The sequence below is a fragment of the Pyrus communis genome, chromosome 17, assembly GCF_963583255.1.
Source record: "Pyrus communis chromosome 17, drPyrComm1.1, whole genome shotgun sequence".
In the NCBI taxonomy this organism is placed as follows: Eukaryota; Viridiplantae; Streptophyta; class Magnoliopsida; order Rosales; family Rosaceae; genus Pyrus; species Pyrus communis.
Window position 1 is genome coordinate 401,683 of NC_084819.1, and position 21,918 is coordinate 423,600.

Genomic DNA, 21,918 nt, shown 5'->3' on the forward strand with positions numbered 1-21,918 from the left:
TATAGAACGTTTGGAAACAAGAAGATTAAATCGGATACATCAACAAATTCCCGCGTAGTCCAAAGAAAAAAAGATCCAAATTCATCTCTATCGAATTTTAATATCACTACATATATGCCACTAACTGTGCAATATGTGTACCAATCAATTTTAAGTGCAATATGTCCAACACTACTACAATCCGATTTTACTTTTATTTTTCTGCGTTTATTTTTCAATTTTGACCACCATACTTTTCTATGCATTTAGAATTTTAGAGTTGTTGTCACTTCTAGAACAATTATTTTCCATTTTATTTTTCAAGTGTCAAGCAAACAACTTGTATTCTTTCTACTGCCAAAGAAACATATTTAGTTCACCCCTAATACCTTACAAATTTCTAGCAACATCATGCAAATTGATCACTTATTTTTCTAGGTTATAAAAGTGTGACTTGTATAATCTTTCTGATCATAATTTGTTTGCTTTCAATGCTCAAAAAAATCAGTGTCATATTTATTTTCTATTATGATTTTTTTCACTCTCCTTACCATTAACATTAGTAATTTTTTTATAAGGAAGTTAAATACATAATTTTATATTATATATACATGTGTCATCCACGTCAGTTAACAACGTATTGAAGAATGCATTTCACATTTGAAACTCGATACAATAAATACCTAATTGCACCGAGATCATTTGTTATAAAAATTCAAAATATGCAAAGATGTGTAAGTGATTAAATTGTACATCATAACCGTTATTGACCTGATTCTAAAAATCTTGACGGAAAGCAAGTGAAAAATAATTGACAATAGAAGTAAAAAGTGATGTTGGGTTGTTTCATGATTATGTCCCTCTAGAAGATTGGTGCCTGAGTATTGGTGGTTGGACATTGACTAAAATGCCAATCGCCCATTTGATCCGACCACTTAGTGAGTCCTAGCACACCTTCCATGACTCTTTTACGCTCTAATGGAAATCCGGTGCCCTCCTTATTTTTGCCAAGCCAAAGTCCGCCTTGTATTATTTTATTATTATTGTTCTCGTTGTTGTTTGTTCCACTTGTACATTTCAAAAACTACATTAATGTTTTCTTCGGCAGGAAAATTACGCAAGTTCATTAAGTAGAGATAAAACGTACAATACAATAAGACAACTTTAACAGAAAAACAAGTCGAACTTTCAATTTGAGTGTAAAAAAGCGATCACCACACTTTTGCAATATAAATTATAATTATGAGAGCTATATTCCAGTAACAAATTTGAGATTGATAGGTACTTATTAGTAGAGATGTCAAGTGTTTTAAAGCTTGTTTGGATGTGTTTTTAAAATAATTAAAAGCGTTTTTTATGAAAATATTTAGATTCAATTTTTATTAAAAGTGCAAATCAATCATGTAAAAGCACTTAAATGCTTCATGGAAGAAACATATAATTAGTACTTATTGCATAAAGTATTTCAATTATTTTTAAAATCCAAAAACATTTTATATAAGAACAATTTCGATTATTTTAAAAATACATTCAAACGAATTTCTATAACTACCTCTATTCTAATTTAACAAAAAAACAAGAGAGAAAGAAAAAGTTATATCATGTCGTAGTGGGCGGATTATGAAATTCTGAATCAGAATAGCAACAACAAATAAAATAAAATAAATTGATTTCTTTTCTTTTACTTTCACTTTCTAGTATTTCTTCGTTGTTGGTTTTCAATTGCTGTAAATTTCGGGTAGCAAATTGGAATAAAAGCTACGAAAGCTTTCGACTTTTCAGTCACGCGCTCTTTCTTCCACAAGTCGTAAAGAAACAGCCGGACAGGAGAGAGAGAGAGAGAGAGAGAGAGAGAGCCAGCTCCACCTGGCGATCTGGGACACGGATTCGTAAACACCAGGCATTTGGAGTTTCTGAGTTGACAGACGGCCGACCTGCTCTCCGCGACAAACCACCCCCCCCCCCCCCCACCACCACCTCTAATCCCTTTCCAATCCAATCCAATCCAATCAACTATCAATTGCCTTTTTCTTTTAATTGGGTTTCCGAATCGCGAAAAGTGTTTGGATTCTGGGTTTCCGATTCGGTGGACCTCCAGCTCCAGCTCCGGCCTGCCTCTGCCTCTGGGTTTTCATTCAAATTTAAGATCTTTTGGGTCTGAAAAAAAAAAAGCTTTCAGCTTGCTTGGCTGTTGGTGTAAGCTTGGATAAGATTCCGGTCGGCGGTCGGTGTCGTTGTCTGGAGGCGCAGGAAGGTTTCGGTTTGGGGCTTCCCTTACATCAAATTTGGGAGGCTTTGGCTTTGATTCATTAGGAGTTGAGTTGAAACCTGCTGCTGAGAATTAGTCAACATGGTTAGTGGGCATTTGTTCCATTGTAGAAAGAATTCATGGCCGCCTGAGGAGTATATCAGCAAAAACACTTTGCACCTGGTTGGTTATTCTCTCTCCTCTCTCTCCTCTCTCTCTCTCTCTCTCTCTCTCTCTCTCTATTTGTTTGTCTTATTGATTTGGGTTGCTGAGAAAATGTAAGAGGTGGCAAGAAAACAAGCAAATATGGGTTCCTTAACTTCCTTTAACTCTAGAATTTACTTAGTAAAGTCAGAGATCATGGCTATATGTTTGGTTTCAATGATGATAGTCAAATTCAAGTGCCTTTCAATCCTAAACCCTGTTGTCTAATGTATGCAATGCAATTTATTTGGTGATTTCATTTGCATATTCTTCAAAAGTTTTTGAACTTCGAAGGAATTGGAGTAAGCAGTGGGAATTTTAATTAGCTATGGAAACAATTTATTTGTTAACGTAGTTTAATCAAATAGCTCGTCTTGCAGATCGAGTGAATCAAAATCCGTGCCATGTTAAAACTTAAAGTTCTGCGGTTTATCAAGTGTTAGTTCTACACATGCTTAACCTGTAGGATTTCCTACTAAAATTCATGCTTAATTTGAATGGTTTTTATCTTTCTTTTTTTCTTCTGGTTTTCTATATTGTGAGAACATGACATGCCTGGAGTCCTACGTCTGTGTGTAATTTGACATTTGTGTCGGTTACCATTGGTGGATTTTGGGTTATTAGTTGCTAATCTATTATATCTACTCCATGAAACCCTTACTAAAAAATAAACAATTCTCGCATTCTCTGTGAATTTTGTTTAGCATATTTCTTACTGTCTTAGCAAGCAAACTGATTTTGGGCTATTATCTTTTGTGGTTTTTTCAACCTTTTGAGGGGGCCATGTTGTTTAGTTTATTCAAACTGATTATTTTTCTTGTTACTTTTGTATAGTTTGATTTTGATAGTGCTGCCCCACCAGAACATGCCTGGAGGAGGAAGTTAAATAGCCATGCTAATCTTCTCAGAGAATTTAGTGTTACATTTAGGGAAGCGATAAAAATGGTAAGCGGGTTGTTACTTGTTTTCTTTAATGTCGTTGACTAATAAATACGTCCTGTGCATTCTCATGTTTGGAGCTTTTCTATTTTCATCCAATTTCCAGTATCCCCTGCACATGTTATCTTTCTCTGACTAGTGTGGAAAATTTGAATACTAGGTTCGGTTAGGTATACGCCTGTGGTCATACATCAGGGAAGAGGCTTCTCACGGAAGGGTAAATTATCTCAATCTTCTAGATATAGAAGTCATTTTCTATTTTGTTCTTTACAACTGGTATTTGTACAATTTATACCCACCTGTCAAATGAACGGGTGAAGATATGTCGTTACAAAGGTTGTTGAAACTTGGCCGCATATTTTTTTTATCCATGCAGAAAGCACCTATTGATCCTTTTACTCGAGAAAGTTGCAAGCCATCTGCAGCTCAGGGGGTTCCACTTGGAGGGATGGGGTACGTTGTGAATGAATAGGTTGCCTGAGTTCTATGGACTATTATCTTTGTTAATCTAATAGCGAGCAATTATCTACATGTATTACAGAAGTGGCAGCATATCTAGAGGTTTTAGAGGCGAGTTCAGGCAATGGCAAATCATTCCTGGTATCTGCAAAGGTTCTCCTGTCATGGCCAATCAGTTCTCTGTAAAATCTCTACCCTTGATCTTATATAGTTGTAATTTAATGTTGTTCTTTGCTTCTTCGTAACATATTTGCTACACATGTGTTGATATTGTGAGTTTCGTTTATATTATTTATTTACCTCAGGCTAGCCTGATTACATTACCATCATCATTTATGTCATTTATGTAGATTTTACCACTATCATTGCTTCTGGGTTTAAAATTTGCTCAGTTTCCACACTATCTATATCAAAATTGGCACCCACATCACTTTTGATATTGTCGCTCGAACCCACCTTATTACTATTGTTGCAAACTGCTACAATCACCACAGATACGGGTTCTATCACCATAGTTACCACCTCATGTTCAGTATATGCAAATCCAACCAAATACAAACTGTTCCCTGTCATTGTAATTGGCAAGACCATCCTCAACTCCACAACCACATCCACTGAAGTATCCATTTTTTTCTTAAAATTAACATACTTGGAACTCGTTGTAATTATGAACTGAAGCTAATACTTACAATTGAGTTCAAAAGGTTTCTGGGTTTAAAATTTTAAGTGCTAGAGATTCAGTATTCCGTGCTTAATCATCACCCTAGGAATTGCATATGTGAATGAGGTAGTCTATTTGTTTTCCTCCCTCTAGAGTGGACATTTTCATGGGTAGCCCACACTGACCAACCCACCCAATAAAATTCAGGTTGGGTCGGTTCTACACTTTTAAAACTTAATATCAGGTCGTAACCTGCCCACCAGATGGCGAAGTTTGAAACCGGTTTGCAACACTATGTGCCAGTTGAAACTCAACCTTTAATAAAAGGGTTTACCGTATGCATGGCTTCATTTGATTTGCTATTACTAACTCTAGAAAAATGTTCTGGCTCTTTAACACCACTGGACCGTTTGACATTTGAAACCCTTCACCTTCTAAATCCTTCTAGTTTTGTTCTCTTTATCAGTTGCCCCCACCGCCCCACTCTGGAATTTTGTTGTTGCTCCAAGCTTCTGAGCATCCAAATTCAGCCACAACCACTCCCTCTAACTCCCTCACACTCTTCTCTTTGGTATATCTCAGTCAGTCCCTCCTCCCAGTTGTGAAACCCGATAAAGCCGCTCAACCCAACCTGCAAACGATTGGTCTGGGTGTGTCGGGCATCCAATTTTATTGGCTTGCATCGGTTTCCTAGAATCACCAACCCGGTATCCTTAAATTGGCCAATGGATTGGGGCATAACCCAGGCCAACCCGTCCGTTGTCAACCCCTACTTCCCTCGCTTTGTTTAGTTGGTTATGTGGTCTTCCTTCAATCCCAATTGTTTATAGTTCTGGTGGAGGCACATTGCACATCAATCCAAAATCTAGAATAAAATCTCTTGTCAGCGAAAATCAAACTTTTGTTTTCTGCCTGTAAGTTTACTTGTCATGTTATAGTGTCTAGAGACCATATGGAGAATTGGAGATTGTGATGTTGCTATATGGCTACAAAGAGGACATTTTTGTAATACATTCAAGAGCAGTGGACAAGGAAACTTCAATTTACGTGCTCATGGTTGTTACTGAAATGTAGTTCATACAAACATTTGATAATGTGGTCTTGAATTTAGAACACAACGAAAATTTGGACGATTTGTGATGGTGTTGTGAAAATCAATATATACCGGGCAAATTAGTTGTTTCAAGGATGATGAAGGGAAGGGTTTTGAAAATGTACAGTTCAGTTTGGCTGCTCTTTGCAACTCCAGTCTGTTACTGACACTGTATTTAGCTGAGGAATGTTTAAGCATTATTTTGTATAATGTACAGGAGAAGTGAATGTTAATATTTTATTAGTTGTTTCTAGAGATAGAGCTCATTTCTTTTGTCCTATTTACTTTTTGTAATGTTGTAATTGTGACTAAGAGATTTATGTGCTATTGCAGATTTTTATATCTAGAGAAGGAACGAATAAAAATTATGCATCAGTCTTGGCCCCGGGTCATCATGAAGGATTAGGGTAAGAGGGTAATCGTTAAGTTTAGAAACCATCTTCTGTAATAATTACAATTTCTTACCACCAAAATTCACTGAATGATGAATTCATCATACCTATACAATTCTTCATGCTTTTTACGTTTGGTTACTGCAAGTCAAGACCAAGCTTGTGGGACCATATGTAATAGTGTCTTCCTTTTATGGCATCAAGGGGAATCGAAGAAGTCTAACTAGCAAATGTTCCTTGGGTACGTGGTCTAGTGGTCTGCTGTGACACTTCTTCAGGAACATTATAAGTATCAAAATTTATAGAGAATAAGAAATTATTGAAGCATCAAAGAACAATAGACTTTATTATTACACGAGGCAATATTTCATTGTAACTGGACTATCGTCAGAGTGTAGCTAGTTTGTATTATCAGAGGGTGTCTCATTTGTAATAATGCATCTCACTTTTCAGTTTTGTTGATGGCTACGAGCAATTTGATGAATAGTGCATGAACTTGGTTGTACTATTTTTGTAGCTCTAAATTTATACCTATAGTATTTGAAATTTCCTGATTATTGACGTGTTGATTTAATTTGACTGTTTTCGCAGAAAAGCTGATGATCAGGGTATATCATCATGGGGATGGAACCTGGGTGGCCAGCATTCAACATACCATGCACTATTTCCAAGGGCATGGACCATATATGATGGTATCATTCTTCTTTCTTTCCTTTTAGCCATTGTTCACATAATTTGCCCTCTAAGCTGCTGTTTCAATTTGGGTTGTATTATGTTTCATTCTAGGTGAACCTGACCCAGAATTGAAAATTTCTTGTCGGCAAATATCGCCATTCATCCCTCATAATTATAGAGAAAGTAGTCTTCCTACAGCCGTTTTTGTTTACACGGTAGGCTCATTCAACTTGATACCAGATATGTACAGATGAAAAAGTTCATTGTTCCATAAACTCTTTCTATATTAGACAAGTGTTAACATAAGGATCTTGCACAAGAATTTCAATGTAATTTTCTATGATGTGATTTGTTTATAAGAGTCTTCTTTCTGATACAGTTGGTGAACACTGGAAAAGAAAGAGCAAAAGTCAGCCTTCTATTTACATGGGCGGTAAGGTTATATTTTTCTTTCGGAATGGTTTCTGAGCAATTCAAAGATTCTTGGATATTTAGTAATTATTGCTTTTCTGGGTGTAGAATTCAATTGGAGGAGTCTCACACTTGTCGGGCGATCATGTGAATGAACCATTTATGTGAGTAAATTTGGTGGATGTTGTACGGCTAGTTGCCTACTATACTAGTACTGTGTTTTTAACATATTCTAACTTACTTCTCTGCTTTGACAGTGGCGAAGATGGAGTCTCTGGTGTACTTCTACATCACAAGCAAGTCACCAAACCTTATTATGTTTATTTGACGGTTGGTTTGCAGATTTCTCTGCCGATACACTGTTTTCTAGGCCAATGAAGACAAAGTGTTCAAACAACCCCAAACAAGTGAAAGAAGTCAACATGCTTCTGCTTGACTTATGAACTCAAAATCAAAATTCCTTGTAAAAATATCAGGAAATGAAATAAAAAGCACAAATAAAGAAGTATGGACAGATGTCATAGGAGCATTTAAGCAGATATATTTAAAGATTTTAGAAAGATTGATCGTCTGGTAAGAGTAAAACATATTTACTAATTTATTGGAATTGATATGTTCAATGCCAATTCTTGCCTTTTTGAGTTCCATGTTCTCCTATTTTTACAACTAGTAAGTCTTTTCCGGTCATCAACAATAAGTGCTGTGGAAAATTCATAATTGGTAATTGGGGTCACCTGATTTGTTAACATTGAAAGTGTCCTGCTTGTAATCACCTTATTCAATACCTGTTCTTGTTTTTGTTCAACTATAAGAATTTTTTTACAAATTCTGTTTTCAACTCCTCTTATTTTGTTCAAAATAATGAGCATTATATTCTTATGGTTCTTGGTAACCTGAACCAAATTATTAAGTTATCACTCTCTGATTTTGGGAGTTGTTGTCATTCACTATTTTTAAACTTCAACTCGTTACAGTTGATTTTAACTGTTTATAACAACAATGCCTATGTTGCAGGACTGCAAAAGGGAATCCTCCTGTTACATTTGCAATAGCTGCGTGTGAAACTCAAAATGTAAGCGTGAGTGTGTTGCCATGTTTTGGGTTATCTGAAGGAAGTACCACTACGGCGAAAGAAATGTGGAATAAAATGGTGCAGGTATTAAATCTGTGGTTTGCTTTCTCAATTCTGTGCACCTTGTTGTTTTTTTATCGTGTAACATAATGCTAGGTGCGTCATTTTTCTATTTAGCCGAATCAATTTGCTGTCCTATCCAGCAAATGCTGTCGTTCAGCAACCTGGTTGATCAAGTTCAAATTTTGAGAATAGTTCTACTTGGATTTTGCCATGGTGTTCCTTCCATTGTTTTACAGAGTGAATTTTTTTTCCTTTCCTTAACCCCCTTCTCTGTCTTTTTAGGATGGGCAATTTGGTCGTGATAATTTCAATTCTGGACCATGCATGTCTTCATCACCTGGAGAAACACTCTGTGCTGCAGTAGCAGCTACTGCTTGGGTGGAACCTCATGGGAAGTGCACTGTTGCATTTGGCGTATCATGGTCATCTCCAAAAGTAAAATTTTTGAAGGGAAGCTCATACCATAGGTAAGCTTATTGTGATTTACACACGAAAAGCTGCTTCAAAATGATGCATATTTAGCGGTACTGTACCTATATGATTTACAAATGAATGCCTTTAAGAGTTGTATTCTAGAAAGCGACCGCAACACTAGTGATGTGCATTTTGGGTTATTTGAATTTGTAATTTTGCTGCAGGAGGTACACAAAATTCTATGGGACCTCTGAAAGGGCAGCTCAGGACTTGGTGCATGATGCGCTGACAAGTATGTATCTCTCTGTTTGTATTGTGACCTTTTCATCAAGGCACTAATCTATTGATATTCGCTAGATTTAGTTTTTGGCATACTTTTTCTTGTTTAAAAATGGGTGCGGTACATGTGATGGGTCCTGATCACTTTTGAAATCTGGACAGATTATAAGCGATGGGAAGAAGATATTGAAAAGTGGCAAAGCCCTATCCTCAGGGATGAAACATTACCAGAATGGTAAGAATGGAATCATTAACTGTGATTGTTCTTTGTTAAATCATAATGTTCCATCAGATAATAAATTGGTTTCCTAAGTTGGTGAATCTGCCAAAAAATACCCAGCAGGAGAATTCTGAGCTTAAGTTTAGAGTAGCGTTGTCAATTCTTAAAATTTTGAAAAATAAGTGCACCGGTTCGCATAAAGAACGGCTTACATAAAGAAAGATGTTTGCATGTGTGTGCGCAATATGTTCCCTTTGGTTTGTTATAATGGATAGCGCTGTCCACCTCAAACATTGGAGTCGGTTTTGCATCTCATGAGATTGTGATGTTAGATACCTTCCTTATTATTCTCAACGAACAGCACACAACTGTGTCCACTGAAAGCTGTTTTGAGCTCACTCGAATGATTGGTCCAGTTTCAATGGTCTCTGCAAATATTGTGGTCAATGCATCATATTTGCTCATTTCCATTACAAATAGAAACTCCCCAACAAATAATCCATTGAGCAAACATGGAGAAGTTACCTTGCTATGTTTACCTGTCAATGATTTGCTATGAACTTGGTTCATCGATCTTGCAGCTAATACTTCACAAAATGTTTGCAGGTACAAGTTCACATTATTCAATGAGCTCTACTTTTTGGTGGCTGGTGGGACAGTTTGGATCGGTATTTATCTATAATCCTGATTTCCTTGATGTCTCACATCTGGAAATAGCATCTAAGAATGTTTTTCATGTGGACACTAGCTCGAATCCGAATGTGCACTTTTTTGTTAAATATTTCCTTCCCTTTTGGCTAATTTTACCATAAAACTGAGAAATGAGTTATAACTGTGATTGATTCGTACAGATTCTCCCTTGCCAGCAACAAACATTCCAGACAATCGACACCAATTGACAAATGTTGAAAATACAGATGTTAAGGTTAGTGAAACTGAAGTAAATAGCAATCACAACGCAGTTGTTGAGCACACTGCTACTGGTTGCCAAAGGAGTGTACATTTGGACCCACAAATTGCCAATGAAGATGTTGGGAGGTTCCTCTATCTGGAAGGAGTGGAATATATCATGTGGAACACATATGACGTACACTTTTATGCATCATTTGCCCTTCTCGAGCTGTTTCCCAAAATTGAACTTAATATTCAAAGGGACTTTGCAAAAGCTGTCTTATCAGAAGATGGAAGAAAAGTAAAGTTTCTTGCGGAGGGTAACTGGGGAATTCGTAAGGTTAGAGGAGCTGTCCCTCATGATCTGGGAACACATGATCCTTGGAACGAAATGAATGCATATAATATTCATGATACTAGTAAGTGGAAGGATTTGAACCCAAAGTTTGTGCTTCAGGTGTATAGAGATTTTTCTGCAACAGGGGATATGTCATTTGGAGTAGATGTTTGGCCTGCTGTTCGTGCTGCAATGGAGTACATGGAACAATTTGACCGGGACAATGATGGTCTCATTGAAAATGATGGTTTCCCTGATCAGACCTACGATGCTTGGACAGTTCATGGAGTAAGTGCTTACTGTGGGTGCTTGTGGCTTGCTGCACTTCAAGCTGCAGCCGCAATGGCCCTTCAACTAGGCGACAAGGCCTTTGCTGAATGGTGCAAAACCAAATTTTTAAAGGCAAAACCATCTTTTGAGGAAAAATTGTGGAATGGTTCTTATTTTAATTACGATAGTGGATCAAGTAGTAACAGTAAGTCTATACAAGCAGATCAACTGGCTGGGCAGTGGTATACGGCATCTTCTGGTTTACCTTCACTTTTTGATGATTTTAAAATCGAAAGCTCTCTGCAGAAAATCTATGATTTCAATGTCATGAAAGTTAAGGGAGGAAAAATGGGTGCCGTAAACGGAATGCATCCCAATGGGAAGGTGGATGAGTCTTGCATGCAGTCACGCGAAATATGGACTGGTGTCACATATGGGGTGGCTGCTCTGATGATTCTTGCTGGAAAGGAGAAAGAGGCATTCGCTACTGCTGAAGGTATTTTTATTGCCGGCTGGTCTGAAGATGGCTTTGGGTAAGTAGAACTTATACCTACATTATTTAGAGTAACCTATAGATACGCTTTCCAGATGTTTTGGTATTAACAAAGTTATTATTTTGGTTCTACTACCTACAGATACGCTTTCCAGACGCCTGAAGGATGGACGATGGACGGCCACTTCAGATCTCTAATATACATGAGGCCACTATCTATTTGGGGGATGCAATGCGCGTTGAACATGCCCAAGGCAATTCTCGAGGCTCCCCAGATCAACATAATGGACAGAATACATTTATCGTCTGTCAGTTCACGATCCTCTCACAACGAAACAGGTGTGAGAAAGATTGCAACCAAGGCAAAGTGCTTTGAAAATTCTGTTTTTAACTGTGCATGCTGATATTGTAACATGTAACTTGATTGTATGGTAAAAGAAGCGTCTAGTGAAATCTTCGCTTCCTCGAACCCTCTCGATGTGAAGTAATATATAAGCCGGGAGAGGTTTGGGGGAAGTCTTGAAGAAATAGCCAAATAGGTTATAAAAAAAAAAAAAAAAAGAGTTGTTTTCGCACCATGTTCAGGTATCTAATTCTGAGTTAATACAGAAAAATCTTGAGGAGGATGCCTAAGCTTTGGTTCCAGATTTGCCAAAGCTCCACAGAGTCTTCCCAATGTATGGCTCAACTGCATTTGATGGTAATTTACACTAAAGTTCTTTTGTACCCCATGGTGCCTTATGCTCCGATGTTTTTAGTCGTTAGATTTTGATAATTGTATTTTTTCTATGGATCTGATAACTAAAAATTCCGGAGCACAATGGAAAACTCCGTAATTTTTTTACATGAATAAAATCGGTGGTAAAAATTGCCACCTTCCAGTTCCTAATCTCTCCTCTACATATACCATGAGCTCAATTAACTGCATGCGTTCTGTCTTGAACATTTGCATGTGTATTTTCATTTCATTGCTCGACGACTTCTTCACCGGAAAATGTACCACGCTCCCCCTAATACCTGTAAATCATAGTTTGAAACATGCACAATTACTTCTTTAAAATTACGTGTCGAATTTTAACCTGTTCAACCTCCGCTCGCCCTTTGTTATGCTTACGGATTTTCAATTCTGCAGTCGGTGCAATGAAGCAAATCGTACTCAAATCAAAAGTGGTCCTCCTCAGGCCTCGATGTCATCCCATTTTGGAAGTTAACTGTCCTTGACTCTTTATGCATGTTGACAATAAGAAGAACGATATATTGAGGAGAGCAACTTGTATGGAACGTGTTTACCGTCACGTGATATTACAATCCAATAATATCATGTCATGTAAAGAAAAACTTACATATAACAGAATGTTACTATAAGGAAACAACATAGTGATAGTGAACCTGTTTCATTGAGAATTTTAAGCGGTTTAAAATAGAAATGGGACACCTTCACCAGTCACCACGCATCATTGTCCTTATCATTTGCCAAAAAGTGTTCCGTTCCATGCCATTCCAAAGAAGAAATTAGAAAAAAGAAGATGGTGTCACTCTTTGTGGCGGTCCTGATTATCTTAGTTTTACTTTCGCGTCCGCACCTTTTTAGCAAAATGTGCAACTTGACCCATGAGTTTATAGCCATCACAAACTATGCTGATAATGTTGCTTGAAACCTAGTGTATAGATTCGTGTTCTGAGTAGATGAAAAATTTCTAAATATTAATCGTTTGGTTTACATAATTTAATTTTTTGGTTAAATGAAATTTAAGTAGGAGTAAATAATGTTGATTGTTATTGATACGATGTAGAAGAAGGAAAGGGATCCTCTATGGATCCATTCCTCTTAATCCACTAAATCAGTGGATTTGTGCCATTGAAAAATGATCAAACGACTACAAATAGGGACCCATTTAAAAGTTATAATAACTTCAACCGTTTGATTAAATTTCAATGGTTTGGATCCACTGATTTTGTGGATTAAAAGGAAAAAATCCAAAATGATCCCTTTCTGTAGAAGAAAGCATCGTTTTGTAGATTATGGGTTGCGATGAATGTGGACAGGTAACGGACTCTAATACATTATACATTCCATACTTTGACCATTCATGGGCATCCGAATATTTTAAGCCAAATTTTAAACCTTTTGTTTTTTTTTTTTTTTACTAAATCCAAGTATTTAAGAATATTTCGATTAATTTAATGTTCAGATTAATTTGAGATCTAAAAACCAATAGTATTCAATCTTTAAAATATACACGAAATTGTACTTTTGTCAAAATTTCTATAAATCAAGAATCGTTATGAAAATGAGGTTGAAATGCAAACTTAACCTTATATCGACGAGATATAGAAAAATCAATGAATATCAATGATACTTGCTGATTTAATTTTCAGAAATTTTGCTAGAAACCGTTAATATTATTAATATTGAGGTTTGATGAAATGTTTAAGATGCAAAATCCAAATACCATTTTTCCTTCCTTCTTTTGTGTATTATTATTTCTTCAACTTTATTGGAGATGATGATCCGACCACAAAGAAAGACAAGGTCACAACGCATCCACATGCGACTTTGATTTTTCAACTCTACCCCCTTCAATATGTTTTTTTTTATTTTTTTATTAAGGGAAATGGCTAAAACATACATCATTGTTCCATATTTAGACGCATCTCATTAATTTTCTTCATTGTTTTTATTTGTTGATTCACATTAATAGCCAAGAATAAATGGTAGTGTGTGAGGTTATAAATAATGTGTAAAAATGGATTTATTTAAAAAAATTGGTCACAAGAGCGTGAAAATCATCTAAATTCAGCTGTGGTGATTTTAGCTCAAATAATAGTATTAACTTATATTTCATCTGGTTTTATCACGAATTTGCTAATTTTATACTAAACTATAATAATTAAACTAAATGGATTAAGTCACGAAAAATTAAGTAAGGAACGTGTAGTTAAGTCGATTATATAAAACATTTATCACATCTCAATTTTAATTTAAAAATAAAGTTTCAGAGTTAAAACTAGGAATATAATCAGACAAAATCTGATTATAAAAAAAAAGTCAGACAAAAATATAATTTACGTTTACATTTGTTAGAAAACAAATTGAATAGGAAGAATACAGTGGCCTAGAAAGCAAGAAAAAAAGGTGGGAAAATGATAAAGCTATGAGTCACAACTAAACGTGGCAACTGAGAATATTTATAGGAAAATTTAACAAAAAATCATCTGTACCGTTTATTTTAACAAAAAATTATATTTTTATATTAAAATATTAATTCTTGTAAACTGCTCATTTTACATTTTATTTTACCATTGTTAAAATTCAAAATTTTTAAATCATTGTCATCGGTTTTCTTATTTATAACTCAAGATCCATTTACTTCCTTCCTTCCTTCCAACTAATTAGCGACGCGATTCACTCGGTCTCTGCAAACAAGAACAATCACCCTCCCATCCCTTCCTCCTATATCGTTGCTTAACCATCTCTCTCTGCCGGTCCGAACCCCAGAAGAAGCCAAGCCACACCAGTCGCATCGCCATCTCCAACTTCACTCCGGTACGATCTATCTCTCCTTTCTTTATTTTCCCCGCGAAATTGTTCTGCTTATTATTATTGTTAACCTGTGATGGTTATGTATGTATATATGTATTATTTTTTTCATTTTTGGTGATGAAAGTTCATACTTTTGACCGCCTTTTTATTTGGACTTTGTTAATTTTGCTTTTTCATTATCTGGGAATTTTATTGGGTAAGTTGGGTCGTGTTCCTTCAGATTCAAAAAATGAAAAATTGTTTCTTTTTATATTGGTTCCTCCACTTTCTCAGCTGCCAAACAGAATGATAGCCTTTCCCCTCTGCACGATTCCTTGAAAATACGTATTATTTTTATATTTTTATGATGAAGATGATGATATTGTGGTTGCTGTAGATTCTGTTGGATTTACTCTGTAATCATGTCGAGGAAGATGCTAATTGATGGTGAGGTGAACCAACCTAATGAACAAGAGGCCCACTACGACTTCGACTTGTTTGTTATTGGGGCCGGAAGCGGTGGTGTCCGTGCCTCCAGAATTTCAGCTAATTTTGGAGCTAAGGTACATTCATGATACACAACCCAAACAACATTTTCGTCGATTATGTTTTCCTATGCATTGCTTGCTTTTTTCTGATAGAGGAGCATATCATGGGTTCATTTCATTTGATTTCATAGGTTGGGATATGCGAGCTTCCATTTCATCCTGTCAGCTCAGAAGTAATTGGAGGAGTGGGTGGAACGTATGTTCATTAACAAATTCAATGTTTTCTTTGGTGGTCTTCAAGTTGCTTATAGGGGTTTATGTTTGGACATTTGGTTTTCAGATGTGTCATTCGTGGTTGTGTTCCCAAAAAGATTTTGGTGTATGGAGCGTCTTTTGGTGGTGAAATTGAGGTGAGAATATGACATATACGTAACTATTTATAGTTGATGTTAAATAGTCTGGTGAATCCGTAAGTCAATCATCTAGGAGGATCTTAGAAGCTGATTTTCTGTGAATTAGCAAGAAGACAAAAACAAACAGAAACAATTTAGTTGACACTCGAACAAATTGATCTGCATAATCTATTGCAATGCGAGGTCTATAGCATCTGCAATGTGTGTGTGTGTTCTTTTTCCTATGTACTTTGGTATTTCCAGTGGACAACCTGTTTGTTATGTTTGCATTGATATTTATTTCTTCTTATTAATAAAGAATTAATAAAAGACATGGCCTGAAGAATTTATTGGTTTTGCAATTGCAGGATGCCAGGAATTATGGGTGGGAAGTGAATGAGAAAGTTGATTTCAACTGGAAGAAACTTTTGCAGAAGAAGGTTGGTTAGAAATTAGAATAGAGTTTGAGTTGTAAATTTCACCCAACCTAATGCCATGTGATTGAAATATCATTTTATCAGAAATATTTAAATGTGTGTTGCCTTGCAAAATTATTACTGATATGCTATTGTGAACTTCTACTTGCTTGGCCTAATTGTTCTAAAACCCCACAGAAAAAAAAAAAAAGCGTTAAATATGTATTGGCTTTGGGTTTTATTTTACAATTCTTTACTTGGTGTCTGCAATCCGGAAACATTTTCCCCCAGTTCATTTTAAATACCTTTTATTATTCATTAACTGGTGATTACAACTTGAAATTAACATGTATTTGTCTTCTTTTATAGACGGATGAAATAATTCGATTAAATGGAGTATACAAGCGCCTATTGTCAAATTCTGGGGTTAAATTGTTTGAAGGAGAGGGCAAGATAGTTGGTCCTAATGATGTCGAGGTGACACAGTTGGATGGCACTAAATTGAGCTATTCTGCGAAACACATATTGATTGCAACTGGCAGCAGGGCTCAACGACCTGCTATTCCTGGTCAGGTAGATTTTCTGCACACTGGGATTCGAAATGATATGCTAAATGTTTAGTTGGTACTTTATTACAATTTTATTTTGCACCAAGGGTGTTATGAAATTATGCAGTTATTTTAAAAAATAAAATAAAAAAAAATAAAAAAAAGGAAAATTTATTGAACATCAAAGTGATAGTTTGTCTTTGATTTCTTTATTCATTGAAAGAAAACATAACAGTTGAAAGAAACTGAAGGAGAGTCCTTTATATTTGAAGTAAAGCCAACCAAGCTTTTTGTCAATCCATTTAAGATTAACAGAGCTGGTGTTTATATTATTCAACTGTCCTCCATTTGCAACTCCACTGGCAGTATTGCCTGAGTTTGATTAAATGCTTAAAAATGGTTGGTGCAATACTACTATGTGCCGCTTGTGTGGTTAACATGTATTCTTCTATTGTTCTAATTTACATTAATTGACATTTCTAGGAATTGGGTATATCATCTGATGAAGCATTGAGTTTGGAGGAGTTACCTAAACGTGCTGTGGTGCTCGGGGGAGGGTTTGTCTTAGTCTCTTCCTTTGTGTTGTTTGTTTAATTTTATCAGCTTAGCAAGCTCATTGTTTTTTCCATTATCCTCTCCTCATGTTAGGTACATTGCTGTTGAGTTTGCTTCAATATGGCGTGGGATGGGTGCTTCTGTGGATCTATTCTTCAGAAAGGAACTTCCATTGAGGTTGTTATTTGGACGCTATTGCTCTGTCCATTTATGAACTGTTAGGCTCTTTGATCTTTATGGTTGAGTTAGTGGGATGGAAAATTTTTCTGTCTATTATTTAATATTTGTTACGAGTGTCGCACACTAAGGCATTTATTGTGTGCTGAGTTGGATATTTAACATTTTGAGGGTTTTTTTTTACTGCACGGTAGATATTTTTATTGTGCTCAAACTTTGAATAAATCAAGTGGGATGACTCTGAAATTAAGAAATAGACAATGAACTGTAATTCTTTGTTAATGAATTTTTTTGGGACCATTAATCATCAATTTCCTAGTCGGTGCACCATTGTTACGACGTAAGGGTTTTATATCTTGCATGATTTATGGAACCTAATGCTCTTTTTCTTTCCCTTTTTGTCCCATGCTTTTTTGAAAAGAAAAATTGGCTTGTTTCCTTCTTATTCGTGCCTCTTACGGAGCTTCCTGATCGAAAGAAATTTAAATTTAGTTTTTGATGATGCTCCACTTACCTTGCATTTGATAGCCAGAAGTTGTTTCCTTTTCATGTATGAGAAGTCTATTGCATTCTCACTATATTGGGCACTTCTTCTGCAGAGGTTTTGATGATGAATTGAGGGCAGTGGTGGCACGGAATCTGGAAGGAAGGGGAATTGATCTACACCCGCAGACAAATTTGACAGAGGTATTCAGTCTCATAGGAAGTGTGGATTGACCTTTTTTACTGTCCTTGCTTTTGTAGTTTATACGTTTCAACTTCTGTTTGATCTTTGCTTCTCATTGTACTGAATTATTTCTGTGAATTCAGCTAGTAAAAACAGAGGATGGCATAAAAGTTCGCACAGATCATGGGGAAGAGCTGATAGCAGATGTTGTACTGTTTGCCACTGGTAACTACATACTCATTTAGTTGAATTTCTTATGTGGGGCTCGAAGTTAATGTTACTTACTAATGCCAAAATAAATTTAAACTAAGCACTAAAACAAATGAAAAACCATGAGCTCCTACTTATTGTTGATTTTAGCAATAAAAGATTTCACATTTTGGCATAGGTTGGAGAATGTTACATTTTTAACGTAGGTTAATGGAAACATTTTCCTTGTCAACTGATGTCAATAAAAAAACTTTTCCTCTCCAAGAATCCAACTCAAGTCAATACCACTTGTTAAAGTTTCTCTTCATTGACCTCTCCTAAAAAGGACAAATTGATTGACCCAATGGTCCCAATCCTAATATTGAAATGCACTAGTTTATGTCGGAGGTTAAGTTGATCATGCTTGCACAGAAATTAGGATTTGTTCTAAGCATTTATTTTCACTTGCATTTTAATTTATTTTCAATTTTAATGTGAAAAATACACCAATGTTGATGCCCTTCGAATTGCACGTTGTTGCATATCCTGAGTTTAAATGATTATAATAATTCCGACTGTTGCACTACTTTAACGTTTATCCAGACATTTTGGGAATTTAATGACTCATATAACGGTCTGTTCGCTAGTAGTATAAACTTGGGTTGTTTCTTATGGAGCATTTTAGGGGTGAACACTGAACATTGTAATGATATTTCGTAGTTATGGTTTTGCCTTAGTTTCTTGCACAGATGATTTTATCTCAGTCTATAAATGACAGGTCGGTCTCCCAATACAAAGAGGTTGAATTTGGAAGCTGTAGGCGTGGAACTTGATAAAACAGGAGCTATAAAGGTTACTAGCTTTGTTTTTTTGCATTTTGTGCTTATTATCATTTCATATTTTCATGTGTTTCAACTTTTGAAATGGATTTTTATGTGCCTGAGTTGAGCATTTTCTAGACATTTGAAGTTATTGCAAATCCGGTCGTAGTATCTTTTGTATCTTCTGTTAATTTGTAGTTGCGAATCTGAGAGTTCAATATTTAGTTTGAGTCCCCTGCCCTTTTACTGTTTGAGAAGGTAAATGGCTTTGCTTGCACATTTTTGGGCCCCCTAACTACAGTTTGGGTGTTCAGTAATATCTCAATTATCTGTCATATTGTGTCCCCCCTGCCTTTGTGGTCATCAATGCAACCATCAAAGGTCGACCACGTAGCAGATTGACCAGTTCAATGCATACGCTTGATATACAGCTGGGGTTTGGAATCATAACTTCTATTTTCAGGTTCCATCCTCGCCAGTTTTAGGTGTGCCCTGTAATTAAGTGATGAGACTGGATTGTCGACTTTGGTAAATATGTGCGAAGTACAAGCTGGGGTTGCAAATGTTATGCCACCAATGACCTATCATATAGAGCCCTTTCTTTTGGGTGGTCTCCGTTAAAGGATGGAGACGGGGATATATATTTCCTTTTTTGTGGAAAATATTGATACCAAATAGAGCCTTTTCTTTTAGTTAAAAAACAATATAGGTTTATAAAGTTGATTTTTGTTATACTAATTCATCTTACCTTGTTTGTCTGTTTCTCTTTTCCTACAGTTTTTTATTTTTCATTTGTCTGATCCTTTGTCCTAATTTAATATTCCATGCTGGCATGACAGATTGCACTTGATGTTTACAGAAATAGTTAACGTTTTACTATTCGAGCAATAATAACATATAGGTAGGTCTCTGCTGTCTTTTCTCTTCCAGGTGGATGAGTATTCACGTACCAATGTACCTAACATCTGGGCTGTTGGCGATGTTACAAACCGAGTAAACCTTACCCCTGTGGCTCTAATGGAGGGAACATGCTTTGCAGTATGTATTTACTTTATCCACTTTCCTTTAACTTTATCAATTGTGTAATATTTTCCCCATAGATTCTGTGCTATCTCAACAAGCAGGTGATTTGATACTGTTATTTGTTTACTTTATGTTCCCTACAGAAAACTGTTTTTGGTGGGCAACCTAGCAAACCAGATTACCGCGATATACCCTGTGCAGTGTTTTGGTAATAGTTTTTTCTTTTAATAAATGGGCCTTCCTTTGTTTATTTACTTGGTGACTGTTTTTGTATAATGGGGCTGGTCATGATAAATACGTTACATACTTGTGTTTGGTGGTTTGCAGCATACCACCTCTTTCTGTTGTGGGCCTTAGTGAAGAGCAGGCAATAGAACAAGCCAAGGGTGATATATTGGTTTTCACATCAACTTTCAACCCAATGAAGAACACTGTATCTGGGTACGTATGTCATTATGAGGTCTTGCTCTAAATTATGTTCATGGTCTACCAATCATATGCTATCTTTGGATCATAGCATGTCACCACATCGTTGGATCAACATGAGAGGTCACTTATCAGTTGCACAATTATATACAAAAATTTATGATTTCATTCAGCGTCTAGTTATAAGCTATATTGTTAACCTTGAACCTCTAGTTACTCATTATGAGCAAAATTTGTTGTCTTCTCTTGGTGTTTTAAGCACGAACTCAGTATTTCTCATAATTCTTATATAGACGACAAGAAAAGACAATTATGAAGCTTATTGTTGATGCTGAGACAGATAAAGTCATTGGGGCATCCATGTGTGGGCCAGATGCAGCTGAGATTATGCAGGTATATATTCTGTTGCTTGTACAGCCTGTAAATATGAAATGATCTGTTCTGTGTTGTTAAATTTAACAGTTTTGAGACGAACCATGCTCTATGATTGCCCAAGATTTCCACGTTTTTACTACATAAGTAATGGAATAATTTGACTATCAAGTCCTTAAGAGTGCGCGCGCGCATGCATGTGGTACTTGAGTATCATTTCTGGGATAATAGGCTTCTTTGAGTTTGATCTGACAAAGTATTTCATACCAAGGCTTTGACATGTTTAGGAAATAAGGGTGAGTCCGGTAACAATCTTAAGATATCCTTGATCAGTGGGGAAAAAATTTGGCGTACCTGCTTATAAGAATAAAAATTCAAAGTTGTACAGGCTCTGGAAGAGCGTGTTTAAAATTGATTTTCAAATAAGGTGTACGGTCATGTGGAGGAGATCTTAGTTAATGTCACAGGAAAGCTAAAACTAATTAGCCGATAGGAAGCGTTAACGTCATAAGATTCATTCCCTGTAAAATAAAGCTTCTCTCACCATGTTGCTGAGGTTTTCTGTAACTCGAGTTTATAGTGCTTCTAAATGCTGTCTATAGTACGATTGATCTCCTTTTAATTTCACCATCTGTTTTGGGTGCCTTAAACAGGGAATCGCTATTGCATTGAAGTGCGGAGCAACCAAGGCACAATTTGACAGTACGGTAAGTCGTGTATTTAAAGCTGGGGACGATTCAATTTCTGAGCTGCACTTTTACTGAAAATGTTTTTTCTTTCATTCATTGTGCAGGTGGGAATTCACCCTTCCTCAGCAGAGGAGTTTGTGACAATGCGTTCAGCGACAAGGCGTATTGTTGCAGGTACCAAACCAAAGACAAATCTGTAGGATGCGAACAATGGACGGAAAGAATAGTTACAAGGTCTGGAGGAGACAGTGTTTTGCTTTTACCAGAGGAAACTTAGGTATATTTGGGAAATTGAAATTGGTCGAATTTCGTCAGAATAAAAGCTTCTTCGAACGCATATCCGATTAGGGCCGTATAGGTTCTCTGATGACTTATGAAGATACAAAACTGTTGTATTCAAACACATACACTGCTTTGATCCAACATTTGATATCTATGATTTTGTTGCTGTGTTTTACATCCTCGGCTGCGTTAGTTGATATTCGATATTGTTTAATTGATTGTGCGTTTGATTCTGTTTCACCTTTTCGAC

The 21,918-nt window shown here is 36.2% G+C and overlaps 2 protein-coding genes across 4 annotated transcripts; both read left to right on the forward strand.

Moving 5' to 3' along the window:
- Window positions 1–1,784: 1,784 nt before the first annotated feature.
- On the forward strand, window positions 1,785–12,715 carry LOC137722335 (uncharacterized). Of its 3 annotated transcripts, XR_011066754.1 has the most exons (20): window positions 1,785–2,410; window positions 3,266–3,376; window positions 3,531–3,587; window positions 3,747–3,823; window positions 3,912–4,011; window positions 5,917–5,990; window positions 6,567–6,667; window positions 6,762–6,865; window positions 7,030–7,083; window positions 7,170–7,225; window positions 7,319–7,357; window positions 8,076–8,217; window positions 8,479–8,663; window positions 8,835–8,902; window positions 9,052–9,124; window positions 9,716–9,777; window positions 9,961–11,140; window positions 11,243–11,439; window positions 11,710–11,800; window positions 12,233–12,715. XR_011066754.1 is itself a non-coding variant. In XM_068461312.1 (19 exons), the coding sequence occupies exons 1-19, from the start codon at window positions 2,330–2,332 to the stop codon at window positions 11,718–11,720; spliced, it is 2,772 nt and encodes a 923-aa protein (XP_068317413.1). In that variant the 5' UTR covers window positions 1,785–2,329; the 3' UTR covers window positions 11,721–11,824. The 3 variants fall into 3 exon arrangements, 2 of the variants coding, with proteins under 2 accessions (XP_068317413.1, XP_068317412.1); XM_068461312.1 differs by lacking the exon at window positions 12,233–12,715 and having other exon boundaries at window positions 11,710–11,824; XM_068461311.1 differs by lacking the exon at window positions 12,233–12,715 and having other exon boundaries at window positions 11,243–11,824.
- A 1,764-nt stretch (window positions 12,716–14,479) lies between these two features.
- On the forward strand, window positions 14,480–21,843 carry LOC137721844 (glutathione reductase, cytosolic). The gene is made up of 17 exons (XM_068460867.1): window positions 14,480–14,647; window positions 15,021–15,186; window positions 15,303–15,367; window positions 15,452–15,521; window positions 15,872–15,943; window positions 16,289–16,492; window positions 16,951–17,024; window positions 17,116–17,199; window positions 17,799–17,886; window positions 18,010–18,091; window positions 18,834–18,907; window positions 19,807–19,914; window positions 20,043–20,107; window positions 20,227–20,340; window positions 20,619–20,718; window positions 21,351–21,404; window positions 21,491–21,843. Exons 2-17 carry the CDS (start codon window positions 15,046–15,048, stop codon window positions 21,584–21,586), a joined length of 1,491 nt encoding a protein of 496 aa, XP_068316968.1. The 5' UTR covers window positions 14,480–14,647; window positions 15,021–15,045; the 3' UTR covers window positions 21,587–21,843.
- The last annotated feature ends 75 nt before the right edge of the window (window positions 21,844–21,918 follow it).

Excerpts from the sequence above, each read along its gene's own strand:
- LOC137722335 (XM_068461311.1), top strand. The coding sequence starts at position 2,330 with ATGGTTAGTGGGCATTTGTTCCATTGTAGAAAGAATTCATGGCCGCCT. Across the intron at positions 2,411-3,265 it reads GCAAAAACACTTTGCACCTG|TTTGATTTTGATAGTGCTGC; the intron begins GTTGGTTATTCT and ends ACTTTTGTATAG. Across the intron at positions 8,664-8,834 it reads AAGGGAAGCTCATACCATAG|GAGGTACACAAAATTCTATG; the intron begins GTAAGCTTATTG and ends ATTTTGCTGCAG.
- LOC137721844 (XM_068460867.1), top strand. The coding sequence starts at position 15,046 with ATGTCGAGGAAGATGCTAATTGATGGTGAGGTGAACCAACCTAATGAA. Across the intron at positions 15,368-15,451 it reads ATTGGAGGAGTGGGTGGAAC|ATGTGTCATTCGTGGTTGTG; the intron begins GTATGTTCATTA and ends TTTGGTTTTCAG. Across the intron at positions 15,944-16,288 it reads AGAAACTTTTGCAGAAGAAG|ACGGATGAAATAATTCGATT; the intron begins GTTGGTTAGAAA and ends CTTCTTTTATAG.